The following is a 21,810-nucleotide window of genomic DNA, read 5'->3' as shown; positions in this document are numbered from 1 at the left end:
CACATGTCTGTCCCCTCATATCTGTCCACATATCAACACTCACACATCCACTGGGGTTTTTGTTTGTTTCTTGTTTTTAATTTTTTTTTTCCAGACAAGATCTTTCTATATAGGTCAGATTGGCCTTGAACTTCCGACAGTTCCCCTGCCTCAGCCTCATCAGTGCTGGGACTGAAGGGATAAGCCACCATACTGACTGGCTTCTTAACCATCACAAGATAGTCTTTCCGATCGACTCAGACATGCAGAACTCCTGTGTCAAAAGTTTCGATTATGCTGAGGGCTGTACTTCACTTGGCACATCTCTCTCAGAATGGACTTTCCTTATACAGTTAAAACTAGCTTATCTAATTAGTTAATTAATTAATTCTATTTACTTATCTATTTGGTTTTGTGTGTGTGCATGCATGCACGCCATGGCACACGTGTGGAGGTCAGAGAACAACTTGTAGGAGTTAGTTCTCTCTTCTGCCATGTAGGTTACTGGGACTGACTCAGGTCATCAGGTTTGGTGACCTCAGCCCTCTCACTGATGGACCCAGAGTGGACTCTCTTTTCTCCTTGCTCAGTGCTCACCCAAAGGAGGCCTATTTGGGACTAAAGACTTGACTAGAGATGACTTGCCTGTGAGTTTGGTTGGGCACATTTTCTTTTCTGAAAGAAAAGCCACCCATCAGCACTGGCGTGATGCTTCATCTCCGTTGCCAACTTGACTGAATTTGGGACCACCTGGGAGACACCCCTCTTGGTGTCTGCAAGGGCGTTTCCAGAGAGGCATCCGGGTAGCATCATCCCATAGCTGTGGTCCTGGACTGAACAAAAAGAAGAAAGTGAGCTGAGCACCGGCGTGCAAAGTTGTCCGCTTCCTGACTGTGAATGCAATGAGACACTCCTGTGCTGTGCCTTCCCGCCAGGATGGACTGAGTTCTCAAACTGTGATCCAGATAAACCCTCCCTTCCTTAAACTACTTTTGTCTCAACAATGAAGAAAGTCACTGATCCAATTGGATAGTAGATGACACCGATGATGATCCTCATTTAGAGGCTTGGAGTTCAAGGACAGTGGCCAAAGCCAGTGCTCAACCATTCAGCCAGGCCCAGGAGGTTGAGGATGCCTGAGGGCTTCAGATGTATTTTATTCTTCATTTAGAGAAAATGTTGAGAATATTATATATCACAGGCTCCAGGGTATCTATTACACAGATCTATGGCTTCAGGTAATCTTCACTTTTTAGAGATACGGTTAAGCTTTACTGATACAGTGGGTCTTTGTTGTCCACATTCCCAGTGTCCTCACTTCAGGGGCAAAGCAAACACTGTTAATTCATATTCATTCTCTCTCTTTCTCTCTTCCTCTCTTTCCCTCACTTGCTTGTTCTTTCAGCAGTTTTGATGTGTAGCTCAGTCTGCCATAAACTCATGATCCTCCTGCCTCAGCCCCCAAAGTGCTGAGATCATAAGAAAGTGTCACCATGTTCACCCCCTTACCCATCCATCTACTCACATACCTATCCACCACCAACTCAATCATCCCCCATCTGCCCACCCATCTACCCACTCACCCATCTTCCCACTCTTGCAAACATCCAAGTGTCCTTTTGTCCATCTATCCTTTTGCAGTATAGAAACTTGTGCTTCGGGTTTTGTTTCTACTTAGAGTGACTACTCTTTGTGCTTTGTTGTGGATAGCTGAATCACTGCTGAGAGAGGAAGAAGGCATGGAGTCTGACTGCCTTCAGGGTTTCATTATCTCATTGCTAAAACCCAAGGAAACCCCCGTCCCCATCTACCCTGTGGTGCTTAGCAGGGTAACCCGTTCCCCTGTGCTTCATCCGAGCAGTTCCACTTCACAGCATTCATCAGGAATTTGGTGTCTCATAGTTGTTTGAAAGAGAGCTGAGGCCCCAGGCCCCATAACACAGGGAATCGAGGAAAGGTGACCTTGATCCTGTGGCTAATAGTCCTCTCTTACGCTCCATTGCGTCAGGTGGAGAGGGACTTGATTTTCGTATCTAACATTTTCAAACAACTAAAATTGGCTGAGCCTCGTCTCTTCTTTGTGTTGTAAGGATCCCGAGCTGCCTCTTCCTCTGCTGGATGTTAGGTTGGAGTGTTATATGCAAGGTCAGGTGACCTAACTTGCAGGGGTCTTGGAGCCCAGACATAATCAGCCAGCGTGGCGTGCTTTTCTGCTTAAGTTCATGGCTAATTCCCACTTAATTCTCTTGGAGAAATTAACTTCTGGGAATGGTAATCTTGTCCTGGAATTACCCAAATTCTATACAAAAAACGCAGTGAATCCCACATGGGGGTGGAATGCTGAGGCTCAGAGGCCAGGTTAAGCAAAGAGCATGTAGCACCTTCTCTGCTGGTGTTCCATGGCGAGTCATCAGGAAGGTGATCCAATCATCCTGTGAAAGCTGAGGGCAGAGTTGTCTCCTAACATCTTCACTGTGCCTGTGTTTGTATGTGAGGGGGCACAGTTAAGACACAGCTGAAATGGCCACTCCATGACGGGAAAGGTTTTTATTATGAATAAGAGAGAGGAGCCATCCAGAGTCATCTGGAATTGTTCAGAGCGGAGAGAAAAAGAGAGCAAACTGGACCTGGCCAGGGCTAGGGAAGTGGGAGAGAGTAGTGGAGATGGAGAGGGATAGGGAATAGCAAGGATGCAAGAGAATAGCAAGAATTCGAGAAACCGAGCTATAGAGATAGCAAGAGGGCAGGGAGATAGCAAGGGAGAGAATAGCAAGAGTGGCTGGGTTATAAGGAGGATGGGTAGCTGGGGGAAGGGAATTTTGAGAGCTAGAAGGGGTTTAGGGTAGAGGGGGGGGTGAGAAGAGCCAGTGTGGGGGGCTTTGAAACATATAGGAAGTACTTGTGAATAGGGACTGAGGAGCCTGGCCGCCAGCATGGGTTTTGATGCTACCACAAGTGCCTGTCACTGGAGGACAGCCAGGTCCCTCCTGCCAGGGGCAAGGGAGGCTGCTTGGGGACAGAAAACATATTTCACAAGTTCCTGAGGAACGCTGGCTTTTATCTAGCCGCCAGAAATCCTTCTGAGCTCATTTCTGTATATATGGAGGGCCTGAGACCTAACAGTGTTATCAGAAATTGGGGTTGTCACATGTGACGAGGGAAGTTGGAGCCCCCCTCGGAATCCTTAGTAGTGTTAATAAAAGAGTTTAAGAACAGGCACAGAAAAAAGCTGGAGGTTCATCTTATTAGTATTTTAAAGAAAGCCCCCAAGGTAGGCATGCTGTGGATCTAGGTACTTGCCCAGTGGAGGGAGCTAGAGAAGACAACTGTGCTGTTTGTTAACAGACACATGTAGGAAAAACAGCTGTGTGGTAGCAAGGGGATGTCAGAGAAAAAGATCCAGGGTGCTAGAGAAAGCTCCCTGAGGCTTTGGCCAGAGTCCAAAAGAAAGGGACAGAGGGAAGGAAGAGGAAAAGTTACATGTTTCTGAGTCAGTGTTCAGGTGAGCGGACCTAACCAAACCTAGGAACTTCACAGAGAGCTGGGAAAGAAAAATATACTATCTCATTAAAGGGATAATTATTCCTCCCATATCATTTTCACGGTAAATGAGCTTTCCTGAGAGGTGTTCCCTTGGTCAGGTGATTGTCTGGCTCTACTGGATTCATTGTTAGGGGAAGAACAATGGTGTGTCTCTTCCTGGATGTAGGTTCCATATTTATAACGGGAAGGAAACAGCTCCCTCTTAATGGGTCCCCAGTGACAGTCTAAGAGCTTGATTTTCAGGATCCCCTCATCTTGTCTCTGACTCTTTCTCAGTTGGCTGTTCCCACTTTGTCTCTTCTCTGGTGGGTGAACTCGCCCCCCACCCCCACCCCCAACTCCTTCCACCACTTCCTGCCTGTAATTTGTTCCTGTCTGGCCTGCCTCTCTCCTCCCAATGAGCTGTGTTAGACTAATCTCCCCCCTTCGCTCTGTGTTACTGGGGGGGGGGGACTTGTAGCTCAGGAGAAAAACCTCAGGGTTCCCAGAGTTCCAGTTCCTGGCAGCTGTGTGGCTCCGGAAACGTGAAGGTTTGGAGTGTCCCACGTAAGAGGGAGGCAAGGGTGTTATTACCTTTAGAACAGCCCGGGAGAGCAGGAGGGTGAGCACTTTGTCTGTGCATCGTGACTGTCACCCAGGGCAGTCTCTTCACTTCAGTTTTTGGCTTTTACCCTGGCTACCATGATCAGAGTCTGTGTACTTTGTGACATCTCTGCCTGAAGAGCTGCTGAGGAGGAAAATTAATTCATCTTCAAGGAGCACACGAGCTCTGGTGGGCCTCTCCCTCCAGCCTCACCTTGACAGTAGGAGAGGCTTCGCCACGGCATCAGATGGCTGCAGTTAAGCTTCTGCAATTGGAAATGTTCTAATTGGAAAAGGGAATCCGCAGCCACGGTCTCCTTCATCAAATTCTCCGAAGCGTGAGCCAGGCCCTTGGACTTCAGCATCTTGATGCTAGTCTGCCGTTTTAGGTCAAGGTCACCAGTTCCCCTTAATGTCCTTGTGTCAAGCTTCAGGTGTTGGCCCCAGTCATGATTGGGCACTGACTGCCACACGTCCCATTGTGATTGATGGGCCTTTGCCCAAGGCGAAACCATTTCATTTGGACAGCCGCATTTGTGAGTTAGTCACAGCATGGGCTGACCTTGGACTGCTGTTTTTCAGAGGTGCCGCTAATACAGATTGCAGATAGCCAGCCAGCCAGGGCAAAATCTTCCTCAGTGCACCTTGCCTCAGCTTCCACTAAGCCTGTATTCAACACAGGTTATCCAAATACATTGCGAGTGCTGGGGAGATGGCTCAGTCTGTAAAATTCTTGCCTTGAAAGTTCAAGGATCTGAGTTCAATCCCCATCATCCACATTTAAAAGCCAGGCATAGTGGTATACTCTTGGAATCCCAGCTCCCTGGAGGCAGTGACAGGTAGATAGATAGATCCCGGAGGCTCACTGGCCAGCCAGCATTGCCTCATCAGTGAGTTCCAGGCTGATGAGAGGAATGGGTCTTGTACCAGCACCTGTACATATGTGCACCTGCACACACGTGCACACACACACAGGATAATGAAGAAGTCAGCGATGATGTGGATGCTCACTGCGTAGTGGTTTTGTGTGTGTGTGTGAAATGCAGTCCCTCGTCAGTAGTATGTTAGGAGCACACCGGGAGTGCTCTGTCCACACTCACGCTGTGGTGTGATCTATGCTAGGGACCGTGTTTCCGTCTCTGGTGATTGCCCTAGCTACCTTAGACCCCTTTCCTTAAATGCTTGTCATCAAGTTCTTTTGATTTTTGCTGGGTTCCATGGTATAAGTGGGTGATTTAAGTCTCACTCAAGGAACCAGAGTTCACAGAGATGGAGGAGGCAGGGACCGTAGAGTATGTGTGTGATTCTAGCCTGGAGTTGTTGATCTTCCCATACGGGCTGCCCACTATAATGAGACATATCCATATGGCGTAGTATTTACTGCTTTTCCTTGCTTTGTCTAGACGCTTCCTCACCTTCACTGCGGTCTCATGGACTCGCTTGTTCCAGGCCCCAGATGAACATGGGCACACTAGCTGGCTTTGCCCACAATGCTGCTGTGACTCAGAACACTTATGTACAGGAATCCAGCACTGTGTTTTGTGTCCCACTAATGTTCATTCACACGGGCTGGCAGTCAGTGCAGACATGCCCCTCAACCCTCACTGTGGGCATGTGTCCTCTGTGGGCTGTAGATATTTGCGCTTGGTCATCCAGTCAAAATGCTATAGGATAGATTTGACCTCTTCTGTGCTTATGTTGGGATCCTGACACTAGGAGCTAGAAGGGCTTTCAAGAGGGGATTGGGGTACAATAAGGTCAGTAGGAGTGATTCTGATCCACATGACTGGGGTCCTAAAAAGAGGTGGGGACCAGACACAGGGGAACCCTGTGAAGACAGGAAGAAGACTCCACCTGCAAACCAAGAAGATAGGACTCAGGAGGATCCAGTGCTGGGACACCTCCATCTGGGACTTCCAGCTCCCAGGATGGGGGGTTCTGGATGTGTGCCATGTTGGCTACTGCTCTGCTGCTGTGGGAACAAACTAATGCACAGTGAGAAACTGAAACACGGAGGCTGGGGCTTTTCTGTTGCATTTGCCAAAGATTAAGACCCCTTGAACCCTACCCTTGCAAATTGGGTTGCCAGGCAATGGCCAGCAAGCACGGTGTGGGAGATTTGTTTTGGTGGCTTCCAAAGCTCCTGCCCTAAACTGAGAGGCAGACCCAGCGCCTGGGTGTCTTCTCAACCTGTCTGCATGCATACTGGCTTCTTGCTACCTGTGCCTGAATAGTTCAGTTTCTGGCTCACATCTTGCAGAACACTTTCGGATGCATGATCACCAAATACAAGAGCAGATATGTGGGTGCCATCAAAGATGTCTGAGGCTTAGAGGGGGAGGGGCTCTGACTGCTCTTACATTACAACACTTCATCTTGAGTTTGACTTTGACCATGAACTTCATGGATGGAAGTATCTGTATCCCACACTGTTCAGCATCACGACCACCCCTGGCTCACCCTTGTAGCTTGTAGATTTTGATGGGTGCATTCGTTACTTTTTGATTGCTGTGATAAAACACCTGACCCAACCAAAGCAGCTTAGAGAAGAAAGAGTTTGTTTGGGTTCATGATTCCAGAGGGACACACATCCATGATGGCCAAGTGGAGGCATGGCAGCTGGAGCTGAAAGCTCAGAGCTCACATCTTGAATTGCAAGCGAGAAGCAGAGAGAATGAAGGAGTAATGGTGCAAGTCTTTTAACTCTCAAAGCCCATCCCACAATGACATACTTCCTCCAGCAAGGCCATGCCTCCTAAACTGTCCGAACTGCACCACCAACTGGGGAGCAAGTATTCAAATGAGGGACATCACATTCAAACTCCCTACAGTGCCATTGTTGCCCCACTCGGGAGCATTTCTATAACTAAGTGAGATAAGGTATTGATCATCACTTCACTGTGAAGCCATTATCACAAGCTGCGGAGTCAACTCATCCCACCCCATTTGATTCTATTAGGATAATTCTCTTCAGAAATGTTCTGCCCCTCGCCCCAACACAGGTCAATTCCGCAGCATTTGAAAACGTCAGTGAGGTGATATAGAAAAGTCAGAACCTCTCTTCCTCCCTCATCCCCCTATTCATCTCCAAGCAGCTCAGGAGGAGTTGGGAGCACTAGGATCAGCTGAATGCTGGGTGTTTCTGAGATTGAGAGGGAAACAGGACTGTGTATTGGCAGATGTTGTTGGTGACTTGGTGAGGAAGGACAGCTATCTGTTTGGTAGAAGAGGGACATGTGGGGACTCCAGTACTTAGGCCATAGATAAAACCAGAGTGACAGAAGACTTAGGAGGGGAGTAGGGCAGGCTGAGGAGTCTCATGTCAAAGAGTTTGTCCCTACTTCTGTTGTTGATATTAGGAGTGAGGCTAAGGATGGGTAGGGGACAGGGGACAAGGATAATGTGAGTGCAGGGTGTACTGGTATGGAAGCTCATGGTAAGCTTGGGTATCATTGATGGTTGATTTAGGGTTGTTACAATTTAGGTGTGAAACATTCTCCCCAGGCTCATATATTTGAACACTTGGTTTCCAGCTAGTTATGATGACTTAGGAGGGGGCTCCTTCCAAGTGTTTTTAGTTCTGAGAATTTATTTTGGAGTAGACCTCTTCATTCCAATGTTTGGTTGTCCTTCTGAGGACTCTCTGTTTCGGCATCCTGAATCCAGCCTAGAGGGCTCTCCTCTGTGTTCATGTGCTTGCCGTAGGTACCAACATGGGTGACAGCCACAGTACAGTTCCAGCTAGATCCCCAGCACCAGTGTACAGACCTCTATTATGTTTATGTTTTAAAGAAGATGCTCGATTTTCCAAACTTTGTCCTTCTTTACAGGGACTAAACTGTGTCCTCTGGGGGTATAAATGTCCAACATTGGACAAGTTTACTAGAAACTGGAAAATCTGAGCAGAAAATAGTGTTTCCCTAAATGTAGGCGTGTCCTGAACATCACTTTCCTTGGATAGCATATGATTATTGGCGCCTTTCTGCTTTGCTTGTGCTGTAGTTGGTGTGATCGGATATGGAGGAGTATAATGTGTCAGTTCTGGAGGGTCTTGGTAGCTGGGCAGACTTGACATGGGTTGAGAGTAAGTCCCCTCTTCTCCTAGGTATGTGCCTTTGGGGCACTTGCTTAGGTATCTGAGGCTCAGCTTCCCTGTTTAGAATGTTAGAATAACACTATTAATGTAGTAATGAAAATATTCACCTATGGCTATGGTGAATGTGGATGGAGATATTACATGTCTGATGTGTTGGGATCCTGGATGTCAACAGTACTGTGGTGACTGTCGTCGTCATTGCCCTTACCATCTCCACTCTCATTACATCACCAGCACTGATACTACCATCACCATCATTACCATCAAGATCATCTACATCATCACCATCAACAACATTGCCATCATCTTCACCGTGATCCTTATCACCATCATTGCCCGTTCTTACTTTTCTATTGCTGTCATGAAACACCACAATCAAGGCAAGTTATAAATGAAAGGGTTTCATTCGGCTTGTGGTCTAAGAGGGTAGGAGTCCATGAGACAGAGTGAAGGACAACTGAGAGCTTACATCTTGATCTACAACCATGGGTGTGCTGGTGTGAATAAGAAATGGCACCCATAGACTTATATTTGTGAATGCTTCGGGAGTGTCATTAGGAGTTGTGGCCTTGTTGAAGTAGGTGTGGCCTTGTTTGAGAAAGAGTATCACTGTGGGTGGACTTTGGGGTTTCAGATGCCCGAGTCAGGTCCAGGGTCCCTTGCTCTTGCTGCTGCCTGCCTGTAGTAATATGAGCGGCAGGGCTGCGTCCCCGACACCCAGCCGCCCGCATGGCTAGCTTATGCCCCGAAATAATTACACGGAAACTGTATTCTTTTAATCACTGCCTGGCCCATTAGTTCCAGCCTCTTATTGGCTAGCTCTTACATATTGATCTAACCCATTTCTAATATTCTGTGTAGTACCACGAGCTGGCTTACCAGGAAAGATCTTAACCTGCGTCTGTCTGGAATGGGAGAATCACGGCGACTCCTAACTCGGCTTCTTTCTCCCAGCATTCTGTCTGTTTACTCCACCTTCCTAAGGGCTGGCCTACAAATGGGCCAAGGCAGTTCCTTTATTAGTTAACCAATGACCTTCCTCCATCACCTGCCAATATGGATGTAGAATTCTCAGCTACCTTTCTAGTACCATGTCTGCTTGCATACCACCTTGCTTCCTGCCATGATGCTAATGGACTAAACTCCTGAACTGTAAGCCAGCCCAAGATAGATGTTTTCCTTTATAAGAGTTGCTATGGTCATGGTGTCTCATCACAGTAATAGAACCCCAACTAAGACTATGAGGCAGAGTGAGAGAGAGAGAGCGTGAGCAAGAGAGAGAATGTTCAAGAACATACCAGGAATGGCAAGAGTCTTTTGAAACCCTAAAGCTCACTCCAGTAATGCACCTCCTTCAATAAGTCCATATCTCTTAATCCTTCCCAAACAGTTCTACCATCTAGGAACTAAGCATTCAAACACATGAGCCTGTAGGGGCCGTTCCCATTCAAACCACTACAGCTGTCATCATTACTCACCATCTATGTCACTGTCACCATTACCAACACCACCATCGCCATCACTGCCACCACCTGGCAAGCCTCTCCAGAATCACTCTAATTGACTTGCTCAGATGTGTGTCTCCTAGGTGATTCACATCCAGTTGACAGTCAAGATTTAAAGGTCAGCAGCAAGTGTTTGTTTCTTCACGCAGCTGTTGCATCTGACCCCAGGTTAGGTGGCCAAGCCAACAAATGTGCTCAGGAGTCCTCTGAGTTCAGGTGTCTGAGATCAAGGGGCTAACAGGTATTCCCCAGGATGCTCCCAGGAAGCCTCTGTCCCACTCTCCAGTTCTGGAGATTTGCTGGAGACCTTTATCTTTTTAGCCTTTTAGGAACATCACCCCTATTATCTTCCTGAAGCGTCCATCCTATGCACCTTCTGTGTCCTTCACATTTGCCATCTCTACAATGCCACGGTATTGGGTCAGGCACACCATCCTCCAGTACAGCCCCATCTTAATTGACTACACCTGTAAAAACTCCATTTCTAAATAGACCACTGCCTTTTTGGGGGGGGCATAGCCCTTGATAGGTAATGTTGCTTATGGCCACATTTATTTCTGGCTGCCATGCGGTCGGAGTGAGGTCCAGAGTTTGACGGAGGAATCAACACGGGGCAGATTAGTAGGCTTGTCCAGCTGGTGGGTGGAAGACTCAGGTCTTGCTGACCTCTGAACTCCTGTTCTTTCCAGAGGGGTCTCCATGTGGCAGCTCTAGTGCTTTCCAGTGCTGCTGCTTTGCTTCTCAGGGTTGCCTCTTGCACCTGGGAGGCACAGACTGGACCTCGCTGCTCTGCCCACCAAATGGCAGTGAGCGTCAGTCTTTGTGTAACCTACAATGGCAGACAAATCCTCTGGGAGGCGGCACACAGCCTTGGACCCTTCTAGGCACTTGCCAGTTGGCAGGTGCTTGTCAGCTATGGGGAGGGCCGGGAAAGTGCTCTGTAATGTGGGTGTGAGGGCACCTGAGGGACGGCCCATCTGTGTAATGTAACCCGAATCCTGCAATGATTCCTGAACTGGGAGTGGTGGCTTCCCAGCAGCCCCAGGAGGCTGTATCTCTTATCACGCTTTTGTTGTGTCAAGATCACGGAGGGTTCTCACCCAGCCACGATGGATGGAGGGGGGAACATGTGGTTCCTCGCTGGAAGGAACTACTGGTCCCACCAGGTCTTGTAACCCAGGAAGGTCAGAGGGTCACCCTGAACTCAGCCAGTGACACTTGAGAGGGGCCAACGGGAGTGTTCATTCATGTGTAGGGTGTCAGCTTCCCTGGCTGGGGCTGTAGCTGCTAGACCAGTGTTCAGGATTGACAGCAGCTGAGCCATTCTGCAACTCTGAGAACCTGGTGCTCAGTGACTGGATTCTGAAGGCAGCAAGGCCTTATGAATCCTGAGGCAAGCACACACAGAATCCCCTTGCTAAGCATTAATTCTAGCATCTTTCAGCCAGCCCTCAGCTCTTCCTACCTGTCTTCGCAGTAGGAAAGCACACCCTGGCACCCCTGCTATGCTGAACAGTAGAAACCAATTTTAATCCAACACACATGAGACATCTTGGTTAGACACAGACCTAGTCTTGCCTTGTCTTTCCTTGACTTCCAAGGAGTGCCACAGAAGGCCACTGGGAACACAACCAAGTTGTCACTATTCCAGTTCTCAGAGGACGAGATGCATTTTTTGGAGTGTGGGTGATGGATTTGGAGGCCCCGTTGGTACTGTTTAACCATTTAAGAAACTGCCTCTTGCAGTAATTTGTTTAATACCCCCCCCAACCTGATCAAGTAGTTTCTCATGATTGCCAGCCCTCGCTCTTTAAGTGGCACATATGGGTTGAGTTTTTGGTTTTCATGTATGTGTATGTGGTGTGTTCGTACGCATGCATGCTTGCATATGAATGAGCACATGAGTGCCCAAGGTTGATGTCTAGAATCATCCTTGATTGCTCTTTCACCTTATTTACTGAGGCAGGGTCTAGGGGTCTATCAGTCAAACCCAGAGCTCACCCATAGGGCTCTTGTCACTCGCCAACTTGCTCTGGTGGATGCACTGATTCTGACATCTGAGGCTGGAATTACAGGTGTCTGCCACACCCACCTGCCATTTATATAAGTTCTAGGGATCTGAACGCCAGTCTTCACCTTTTACCGCAGAGCCATCTCACCAGCTGTATAGTGCATACAGTTCTGATTTTCTGTTTGGAGACAGTGTTGGTGATGTGAAAGCACTCATCCCTCAGGCCCCCAGACAACATGTCCTCTGTGTCCCAGTTGCCAGAGAGCAAGCCATGCACACCTCAAGTGGCACTGTTGTACAGTCGGCTGCTGCCCCAGGGGTTCCATGTAGGTGGATTGAGAATCGTGCACAAAATGATTTTATCTTCATCGGGATGGAATGTGACGTTTGCACTGATGTAGAGTGTATCTATTCGGCGTTAAGAGCAAATAGGAAATCATGCAGTCTATCCAACCTGTGTCCTGTGGGCCGCATGTGTCCCAGAACACCTGTGAATGCCTGAAAACAGAAGTGACATTTATTTTTCTTGCTAACTCTATTGCAGTTCTCAAACATGAACTTTGTAGATGGCAATGCTGTGCCATTTGGGAGGACGTGTGGAAGTTTAAAAACATGTCATGATGAGGAACCTGAGTGCCCATAGATCTGGAGATTCAGAGGGGGTCCTGTAAGCCCCAGGATATCTTAGGGACAGCTGTGCTGAGCTGAGACTCTCAATGAATGTTCTTGCCATCACAGTGCAATCATGTGTGTGTGTGTGTGTGTGTGTGTGTGCTGCCGTGCGTATATGTGCATAAGATAATCTTGATGTCAGTCCTAGACTGGCTGCTCAGGGAGTCATGGGATTAACTTGTTTATCTCCCCAGTGTGGGTTCTGGGGCTCCAGCTTAGGTCCCATGCTTCGATGGCAGGCACTCCACTGACTCCCAGCCTGGTTGATTTGTCTTGCTTTCCCCAGCCTCTCTGTTCTCAAGGCAAAGGTAAACTTTGCTTTGGGGCAGAGAGGACAGGAACAGAAGGAGCAGGACTCCTTTGATCCTGTGCCCAGGTTGGTGGTTCTGATGACCTTTGGCATCCCTGACCCATGTCTCTGATCTCCCCCACAGAAGTGCATTCGATTTAACCCAGATGCCACCGTGTGGGTGGCCAAGCAGCGAATCTTGTGTACCCTGAACCAAGGCCTGAAGGATGTACTCAACTATGGGCTCTTCCAGCCGGCCAGCAATGGGCGGGACGGCAAGTTCCTGGATGAGGAACGGCTGCTGCGGGAATACCCACAGCCCACGGGCCAGGGTGTGCCTTCCCTGGAGGTAAGCAGCCATGTGTGACTTTGTGAGAGCTGGCGCTGTGCAACCTGGGTACAGCTGAGGGCAGCCTCTTAGCCAGGTCACTGTTTGTTTCGGATTAGAAAATTACGCACCCTGTAGTTAAAGTCTGGATCTTTGGACCATCCCTGTTAGGTGTGTATGTGTATGATAGGTACCTGATGGTGCTTCTTGGTGGCTTTGGGAATGTGGACCAGCAGTGTGATTAGCTTTAGACAAAAACGAGTGCTGAGTTTGTGGCGGCATCTGGAAGTGCGCAGGAGCAGGATGCAGAACTGCAGCGTTGCTGTCCAGCGTGGGCATCCTCCATCCTGGCACTGCTCCCTCCAGTTCCACCGTTTATATGCGCTATTTGCAGTATGACAGTCTCAGAGGAGGTCAGAAAGAAGGCACAGTGACCTGAGTTCAGGAAGGTCATTCTACTCTGGAGCCCTCTGGTGTCGCTGTCCTTGTGAGACAGATAAGGAAATTGAGGCTGATGTGGGAAAAGTGACTAATTCAGAGGCACTTAGCAAAGAGAGGGCTTCATCTTTCCTCTCAAAATTTCAGTCATGCCCCTCCCCTCGGCATTCTTCCTGAACCCTCTGCAGTGTCAGGTCTGGGTGTCTGGGAGGAGAGGGCATGTGATAAAGCTGACGGCTGGGACACCACGTGCCTGGGCGCGTTGTTACCAACTCCAAGCCCACTTCTCTGCAATGAAATTTCCAATCCCAAGCAGGCAGCACTGTCATGAGGAGCCAGTGGGAGCCTCTGATCCTGAGCAGAGGGGTGCATGGGATGCCCAGACCAACTGAGGGCAGGTGGATTCCCACAGACTGGGATCTGGCAGGATGAGGCTACACTAGTGATGTGTCCGTCCATCGTACCCTCTGTACCAGCTGGGGACTGGGAAGCTGAGAGACTGCCCCATGTCCTGATGGCTGCTGGATGGTGGGTCTCTTGGAGGATGGGCTATGCAGCACATCCAAGTGTCTTGGTTAAAACTGGGGTGCCGTGTGCTTGGCGAGGTCACTTTTCCTCTGAACACCCTTGTCTGACATCTGGTCACCTGCAATCTTCTACTTGTTTCCCTGACAGTTTCGCTATAAGAAGCGTGTGTACAAGCAGTCCAACCTGGATGAGAAGCAGCTGGCTAGGCTCCACACAAAGGTATGGGGGGCGGGGTGGGTAATCCTTCCTCCACCCCATCAGGTCACCTCTGATCCTGCTGTGTTGTCATTGGCGGGCTCAATCCCTTGGGAGTAGCCCCTGCATACCTACCTGTGGGATGAGGCCAGGCTGGGGCATGCAGGTGGATGGCGCTGCCTCCCCATGCACATGGCTGGAGACTTAGCCAGACAGCAGTCAGCAAGGTGGCTCAGGGAGGCTGATGGAGACTGAACAGAGGGTTGCCACCCCCTGGTGCCCCAGAAAGGTTGAAAGGCAGCAGTACAGTGATACAGAGGGATGTGGTGAGGTAGAAGAAAGGGGTGCCTGCTGAACGCTACCTCTGGTTTCTGTTGCTGCCTCATAAGAACAGACCTTAAAAAGGCAGGAAGTGCTGGCAGCAATGGGAGGAGAGGGCTATGCTAGCTAGAGGGCACTGTGCCCAATGAAGTCACAGTGAGTACCTGTGACATGCACCCCAGACATATCAGTGAGGCCATGTGAGCCAGGAGCATGCATGAAACTGGAAGCAATGATCCTGGGGCATGTGGGTGGAGCCTGAAGGGCATGGGGTGGACACTACTTCCCTTTAGATACCCCTGGGATGCCTGGTGCTTGCCTTCCAGTGGAGGGTGCACACGGCTTTCACAACCCACAGTTCCTTATTTCTCGATGGATGCAGGGTTTCTACTGTGGGTTTCATTCTCTTGTCTTCAGTTAATTTTTTAAAAATTAAGTAGTTATTTGACAGTCGCATGCTGTATAAATGCATTCTCATTGCTCTACAGTCCTGTCTTCTCCCCCCCTCATCCCTTTCAGCCCCCATACTCCCTGCCAATCTCGTTCCTCTAGGACCATCTGTATGACCAGTGGGTGAAGTCTGTCCACTGGAGCCTGGTGGGGTGGTCACCGGTGGATTCACGACTGAAGCCAGTGACTCCCCCATTTCCTTGAATGTATCTGCAAATAGTGCAGCAATGAGGGGTCGGCCAGAGCCCTCTGTTGTCTAACCCACTGTTGTCCTGACATCAGGCAGCCACAGCTGCGAGTTCAAGGCTGCAATGTCTGTGCCTTCCCAGGAGATGGCACTGTGCAGCCCTTCTCCCTATCTTCCAGCTCTTACATTCTTTCCTCCCGGTCTTCCATAATGTTCCCTGAGCCTTAGAGGGGATAGTGCTAAAGTCTCATCTCAGGCTGAGCAGTGAGCAGTTACTCATTCTCAGCAGCTGTGCAGTCACAAAGAAGAGGAGGGGCTTCTCTGATTAAGACTGAGAGAAGCATTATTTGTGCAGTGGTTCTCAACTTTTCTAACTCTGCATCCCTTTAATACTGTTTCCAATTTGTGGTGAACCCCCAATCATAAAATTATTTTCGTTGCTGCTTCATAACTCTAATATTGCTACTGTTATGAATTATAATGTAAATATCGTTGTTTTCTGATGGTCATAGGCAACCCCTGTGTCATTGCTCTCTAGGGGCTTGTTGATCCACAGGTTGAGAAACACTGGTTTATGGGCCCAAATGGATAACTTGATGCTATGTCAATTTAGTAAAGCTATAGTATCTCCTTCCTAGAACTGACGACTTCCCCTACCTTGTGTTTTTGGCATAGTTTACAGCACTAGGCTTGGACTCCTACTGTGGAGTGGGCCTCAGAGCCAACCAAGGAGTGGTTGGTTATTCCCATAACTGTTATGCTACTATGATTCTATTGCCCAGAAGATTGACGCCATGGTTCATAGAATTTATAGCTGGGAAAGACCGTTGGTGCCTTATCTTGCCCTAGATAAGGCTATTTCATAACCTTTTAGAATCATGAAAGCTAGCTGCCTAGGAGGAAGTGCCCAGGTCAGGTCCAGCTTGATTTCTGTGCATCATGAAACAAGCCAAGCCGTCTCTTCAGCCCTAGGGTCTCATCGTCTAGTTCTGATTAACAACCAAGACAAAGGGCAACCGCCTGTATTGTTTTAAGGGCCTCTATGGCCTCTCTGACCAAAATTGTTTTAATTTTATGTTTACGTTAGCCATTGGTAGCTGGCAGATGAGCATCACTTGGTTCCCTGTCCTTTGGTATATCCCTCCCCACTGTCCTTGGCTTCTCAGCTGTGTTCTGGCCAAGTATGGTCCAGGCTTTCCTTATGTATTTTCTGCCCTGATCCTGGAATCTACATGGATATGGCTGACCCAGCATCTGAGGATTTCTCTGTTTTTATTATTGCTGCTGTTATTTAATGTGTAGATACAAATACTTGTGAATTTAAAGAAAAGTGCCCATGAGCCACAGTTTAAATGACACTCCAGGTTTTGGACATTTGTTCCAGAACCAGACTGTAAGATGTTCAGATGGGAATCCAGCCCATGGCAGATGCCTGGAAGGCCCAGGCACATCATCAAATGAAAAACCGCAGTGCTTCTATCCTGTGCTGTGGAAACTGTGAATCGGGATGAGGGTGGGACCCAAGAGAGATGCTGGGCTCCTCCGGATCTGTGGCCAGGCTACCAGGCTTGGGGAGGCTGAGGTTCCGTGGTAACCTGTGTGATCTGAGGAATGGACTAGGTGTCCCCCAGGGCAGGTGTCACTGTTTTTGCTCTGGGGTTAATGGGGTGGGGTTCTGCAGTCTCCTTTTTACAGATGAGACCTCAGGTACTTCCTTTCTGGGAATGGAGTGGAGGGTCTGAGCAGGGCCTGGAGACTCAGTTGTCACTCTGCCCCAGGTGATCGCTCTCTTCATGGGAGAGCATCTCGTCCCCAAATGTGGAACCCTCTCCTGCTTAAAAACCATAGGCAGACTGGTGTTCCCACAGCTCCAGAGCTCTTGGCTGTCTGACATCACAGTGAGAATTTGGATTTCCTGGTGTCCAGGTTATGGCTGTCAGTGGTGGTAGAATGAGCTCTCTGGGGCCTCTTTAGATGGCTATAAACCCCATTCATCGGGGCTCCACCCTAATGACCAGAGATTTCTAGCACCGTTATTCAGGGATTACAGTTCACTGTGTGCATTATGAAGGGACAGACATTGAGACCTTGGTACAGAGGTGGTGAACAGCTAAGTTTCTGAGACATTCATCCGGGACAGGCCCATGATGTTGGCTGTGTGTTGACCCCACTCTCAGTCCCATGTGAGTCTCTGGGTCAGCAGTACCCTGCACAGAGGAGACTAGTGCCTCCGAGTGGACAGTCTTTTCTTAGTCTATAAAGATCCCTCCCTCCCTCTCTTCTTCCCTCCTTCTTTCCTTAGTACAGGTAGTCCAATCTGGATTTGAAATCACTATGTAGCTAAGGATGACCTTGAACCTCTGATCCTCCTACCTTCACCTTCTGAGTGCTGGCGCTAACGGTGTGCACCAACAAACCCAGTTTGTGCAGTACTAGGCTTAAGCCTCATGCATGCCAGGCAAGTTCTCTGCCCACGGAGCCATGTCCCCTGCTCTTTATAAATACATTTTTCACCAAGTCATTTCTGTTTCATTCTTTTCCAGACCAATCTGAAGAAGTTTATGGACCACACTCAGCATCGCTCTGTGGAGAAGCTGGTCAAGCTGCTGGACAGAGGCCTGGATCCCAATTTCCATGACCTGGAGACTGGAGGTGGGTGGCCATGCAGGAGGTCTTCATCCTACTCTTGTGAGGCGCGAGTTCAGGTTACCGTGACTCTTCATCTCTCACGCCGTTCTGGCTTTTATCTGGGCTCTGAAGTGGCTCCTCATTCATGTAACTTCTGCTCTAAAGGCCCGTGGTTTTCTCCTTGCTGTCTGAGCCTCCAGCTCAATGCATGCACACAGTAGGTGCTCTGTGCATAAATGTTAGGAAAGGGAGAGTGAATGGATGCTACACATGTGTTGGCTGTTGCCTGTTGACCCCAGGGTCTCCGGCAGAGCCCCCTAGCTGGATGTGCTAACCAGCAGCACCGTAGCATGTGTGGGGCTTTCCCTTCGCCTGGGTGCAGGCTTTTTCACAGACAGGCAGGTGCTCACACCTGTCTTGTGCTCCCTGCTGGATGCTGAGTTCCTTAGGCTTGAAATCTCCTTGGGAGAAGGCTGCACAGGCAGGGAGAGGGCTCTCAGCTGTGCACGGCCAACACGGTCTGACTGTTCTTGCTGTGGGGTAGACCTTTGCTTCGTGGAGTCCTGCCACGGTCTTACTAGAGGCCAGTAACTTCCCCAGTTAGGACAACCCAAAGTGCTTTCCCATGTTGCTAGTATCTCCTGGTTTCAATGGGTAGAGCTTGGCCGCAGCCCTGGTGAACACTGTGGCCGTGGGATGATATGGCTGAGGTGGCAGGCAGAAGGCAAGGGACTCTCCACAGCAGTTTGGGTCTATTTGGCTTGGTGTGTGATCTGGGAGATGCGGGAGATGCTTGACCTTAGCGGCAGGGTACTTTTACCTCCCTTTCGTCCTCTTTCTCTCCCTTTCCTGACAGGACAACCCAAGTCCGCTGCTGGCTCCCGTGTGCCTTCTTGTCACACCTCAAAATTACCATGCACACAAGATATGGAGGTGTCTTATAAAGTGTGGATCCTGTTTGTCATTTGGAGCAGCCTGACTGACCCCTTAGGCTGAGGTGGCCCCCACTGGGTGCTGGACTAGCTGGCATAGCCCCATCTTAGCCCTGATGGGGAGCTGGGTTGCTTCTTTGCTCCTGAGTTTCTTTGGGTTTATCTGTGAGCAGCATGAAAACTGGGAGAGGGCTCATTTCTGAGGATGAAGATGGTGTCTAAGATACCAGGAGAAAAACTCATCAGTGGCCCTGGCTAGGGGACCCGAGAGGAGGTCGTGCCTGGAAGAGCTGGCCCTAGCCCAGGGTAGAAGCTCCTGGGGAAGAAGGTGGAGTTTATGTGCATTGTGGTGTCAGGATGGCTCCCACGACCTCAAGAGTCCTGACCTTGTACTGTCTGGTATCTGCCTTTATCATGGCTGTACGTCAGTTATTCTCAGCGTGTTTGCCTCCTAAAGGGAGCCACGGCTCCTTTGCCCCATCCCCTTTTACATCAGTGTCTCTAGTTCTGGATTTCGAAGCAGCTTTCATCCCAGGCCAGACCCTGACTGGACTCCCCAGTTGACACCGACTGTTTTGAAGCAGAGGTTGGTGTGGAGCCTTCTCTGAGCCCCACCTGGAGCTAGAATAGAGGCAGTAATGATGGGCAAGGAGCTGGTACTCAGAGAAATTCCAAGAAATTCTACGCCCTTAGCACTGAGTAGGAGAGACCCGGAGTGCAGAGCCCTGAGCCCACAAGTGATTATTATTCTGTGTTCTCTGAAATACGGTCGGCCTTGTATCTGTGGGTCTCATATTCCGTGAAACTCCTGATTCAACCATGCAGGATTGACAAGAAAAAGAAAAACAAAAAGTGTATCTGTCCTGAATGCATTCAGGCTTTTCCGTTCTATCATTGTCCCCTAATGAGCAGACTGAAACCTACTCACTGCTTAACTGAATCCATTGGTCATAGGATAATCTAGAGGTGATTAAAAGTAAAATACGACATGGCTTTATCGAAGGGGCTTGTGGTGCTCCTTTAATCCCAGCACTTGGGAAGCAGAAGCGGGTTCAAGGTCAACCTTGCCTACAAAGTAAATTCCAGGATGGCCAGAACTGTCACAGAGATGTACCCTGTCTGAAGAAAAAGAAAGAATAAGGAGAAGGAGGAAGAGAGCGAGGAGAAAGAGGAAGAAGATCATCTTCACATCTGTGGGACTCTTGGCATCCCAGGGGCCCTGGACCTTGTCCTCCGTGGGCACCAACTGCAGCTCAGTCTGGAGGTTAGCTGATAAAAACGAGCAAACCAGGAGAAAAGCAGCCGATATGCTAAGTGGTTCCTGGTCAAGGGTGGCTGTTCTAGGCTCCCCAGCAAAGGCAGTACCAGCCAGAGGGGGCTGCAGAGTGCAGCAGACATACGGTGGGGGGCACAATTCTAGAACCCTCCCTTACCTCACCCACAGAGGGCTTGGGGTTTGGGGTTTGACAGAAATCATTATTTGTAGTTTTGTTGTTGTTGTTAGTGGTGGTGATGGTGGTGGTGGTGTGTGTGTGTGTGTAGGTGCTGGTGTAAGGGTGATGGTGTAAGGGCAAAGGGCAACCTTGTGTCTTTCTGGAGCTGTCCACACCCCCTTTCTTTGAGACAAGGTCTCTCACTGTCTCACTGGCCTGGTGCTCCCGAGCGAGGCTAGGCTAGCTGGCTGGTGAGCCCCGAGGGTCCACCTGGCTCTGCCTCCCCCTCAGTGGGATTATAAGTGGATGCTGCTATGCCTGGCTTTTTCAGTAGATTCAGGGGATCTGAACTTAGATCCCCGTGTTTGCACAACAAACACTACCAACAGAGCCCTCTCCCCAGCCCCCACACTTTTGTTCCAGACAGGTGCTTGCCTCCTCTCACGGACTTTGCTTATTCCCACCATATTTTGGAAGCTCCAAGCTGGGTTTGGTGACTTTCCGAGTCGCTCCCTGAACAGCACACTGCCTGCACACCCAACACCTTTGCTCCCTATGATTCCAATTCGGCTTTCCTTGGGACAAAGATAAACCACCAGCCCCGGCCTCAGCTCTGCATCCTCGAGTCAGTGGCACTGGGCAGCCATAGTTGGGGCAGCAGCCATTCTGGATGGAGTGCCATGCAAGTGCGCTCAGAATCCTGGAGGGGTGACCCGCCACTTCAAACCACGCAGTCTGTCAACAGTAGCGAATGTCCATAGCTGCTGGAAACATAAATTTCATCAAGTAACATGAAGAGAAGACCGAAGGCTTCTTCCCTAGTGGAGGAGTCCTTGGATCGCTCTCTGCCATGGTGGGACCTCTGGCATCAGATGGATGACAGCTCCACGCCCTGGAAAGGCTGCCACACTGACGGCCCTAGGGGACCTAGTCCATCACTTCCCTGTATGCTGTGGATTTCTGAGCTTGCGGGGTGCTCAGGTGAGAGAAAGGCAGCTATTTAATGACACCGGAAACCTGCTGTGCACCCAAAACCTCCAGGAAAGTCCCCCGGAATAGCACAGCCCCCTGCCCTGCTGCGTCTGCAGGGCCACCTTGCTCATCTGGACTCCCTTTTAGGACCTGGTTACCACCTGCCAGTCCTAGTCTGCTTTCCATTGATGTGACAAACCCTGTGACCAGAAGCAGCTTGGGGAGGACAGGGTTCATTTCAGCTTACACTTCTAGTCCACTATGAAGGGGAGTCAGGGCAGGAACCTGGAGGCAGGAACTGAAGCAGAAGCCATGGAGGAGTGCTGCTCACTGCCTTGTTCCCCATGCATTACCCAGTTTTCCTTCTTATAGCATCTAGGACCACCAGCTCAGGTGGCACCTCCCATAGTGGTCTGGGTCCTCCCACATCAACAATTAATCAAGAAAATGTACCACAGGCTTGTCCACAGGCCTGTCTTATGGAGGCGTTTTTTCAAGTGAGGTTTCCTCTTCCTAGACGACTCTAGCTTGTGTCAAGTTGACAAAACTCCCAAGCAGCCCAGCAAGTGAGAGAGGTTGCGAGCAGAGATGCTCCAGGGCTGTCAGCGGGGCGGGGGGGGGGGGTGTCCTCTAGCTAAGTTCTTTATCATCCTTGAGAGGCACTGTTTCCACCCACACACGACTGTGGTGGACTCCTGGGGAGCCCTGTACAGCTCCCACA

The 21,810-nt window shown here is 49.6% G+C and overlaps 1 protein-coding gene across 6 annotated transcripts in view; it reads left to right on the top strand.

The window, feature by feature from the left end:
* Shank2 (SH3 and multiple ankyrin repeat domains 2) overlaps positions 1-21,810 on the top strand; it is a 441,540-nt gene that overhangs the window by 61,888 nt on the left and 357,842 nt on the right. For all 6 annotated transcript variants that reach the window (XM_057777152.1, XM_057777154.1, XM_057777151.1 and 3 more), the window contains exons 4-6: positions 12,823-13,026; positions 14,119-14,190; positions 17,668-17,776. In XM_057777152.1, coding sequence (XP_057633135.1) covers positions 12,823-13,026; positions 14,119-14,190; positions 17,668-17,776 — 385 coding nt within the window. The remainder of the gene's footprint in view (positions 1-12,822; positions 13,027-14,118; positions 14,191-17,667; positions 17,777-21,810) is intronic.

Source organism: Chionomys nivalis, chromosome 8 (genome assembly GCF_950005125.1).
Source record: "Chionomys nivalis chromosome 8, mChiNiv1.1, whole genome shotgun sequence".
Lineage (NCBI taxonomy): Eukaryota > Metazoa > Chordata > Mammalia > Rodentia > Cricetidae > Chionomys > Chionomys nivalis.
This window is presented reverse-complemented; position numbering and strand designations above follow the sequence as displayed.